The 803-nt window shown below is 39.7% G+C and overlaps 1 protein-coding gene across 1 annotated transcript; it reads right to left on the minus strand.

Annotated features, from left to right (window-relative positions):
* Positions 1 to 10: 10 nt before the first annotated feature.
* Tsp_15421 (hypothetical protein) lies at positions 11 to 760 on the minus strand. The gene is made up of 4 exons (XM_003370502.1): positions 684 to 760; positions 324 to 435; positions 128 to 233; positions 11 to 102 (listed from the first exon to the last, which is right to left on the minus strand). The coding sequence occupies exons 1-4, from the start codon at positions 758 to 760 to the stop codon at positions 11 to 13; spliced, it is 387 nt and encodes a 128-aa protein (XP_003370550.1).
* Positions 761 to 803: the final 43 nt, after the last annotated feature.

Consider the following 803-nt stretch of genomic DNA (forward strand, 5'->3'; position numbering starts at 1 on the left):
CTGCGTCACTTCAACTCAGAGGGCCATCAGAAGAAACATCGAATTCGCTTGATGTTAATGTAATGCTGTCATGGATAAAATGTGCACGCTTTACGTATCCAACTGCAATCAGGAGCATGTTAAATACTTACGGATGTTTGTGATGCCACATCTAGAACAAACTGATGTGAACATGACTGAGCACGGTGTCCAGAGCGAAAGGAAGTTGAAAACAGTTCAGCTAATGATGTTATCTGTCATTATAGATGTTATCTAACTCAATGCATGTAACACTCGCATCTTCCAGCTATCTGATTAATCAAATTCAATACTTACTGATAAACGATACTATTTGTGATAAGCAAAAGTACACTGGGACGGCTAGAAAACGCCTTTATGTCCATGTGAACAAGGGTTGCCAACGGAACAAGCTTCATCAGATGACAGAATCCATAGCTATTATAAACAAAAGCTACTCACTATTTTTTGCCATATCACATTCAAACGCACTGACAGCAACAAGCACCAATACGTTGTCAGGATTTGTACGAACGCTGCTCGACTGACTCAGTGAAATCTGCTACAATTACAATCCATTCCTTCTTACTTTTATGATAAGTGAAACCACACTAGAACAACTGAGAAACGTCACTGCACAAAACACTGTACGATCCAACTGCAATCAGGAGCAAATTCATACTTACGGATGCTTGTGATGGCAATTTAAAACGAAATGATGTGAACCTGACTTTATCACGATGACCAGAGCATCGGACACCATCATAACCTCAGCTGATGACGTAATCTGTAATATAGGATTTACC

The sequence above is a fragment of the Trichinella spiralis genome (assembly GCF_000181795.1).
Source record: "Trichinella spiralis strain ISS 195 chromosome Unknown Scfld657, whole genome shotgun sequence".
Taxonomy (NCBI): Eukaryota; Metazoa; Nematoda; class Enoplea; order Trichinellida; family Trichinellidae; genus Trichinella; species Trichinella spiralis.

Bases quoted from the DNA above. Each gene is read 5' to 3' on its own strand.
- Tsp_15421 (XM_003370502.1), bottom strand. From the start codon at position 760: ATGGTGTCCGATGCTCTGGTCATCGTGATAAAGTCAGGTTCACATCAT. The intron at 436-683 runs GTAAGTATGAAT...TGTTTATAATAG, and splicing joins AATTGCCATCACAAGCATCC to CTATGGATTCTGTCATCTGA. The intron at 103-127 runs GTATTTAACATG...TCCTGATTGCAG, and splicing joins GGCATCACAAACATCCGTAA to TTGGATACGTAAAGCGTGCA.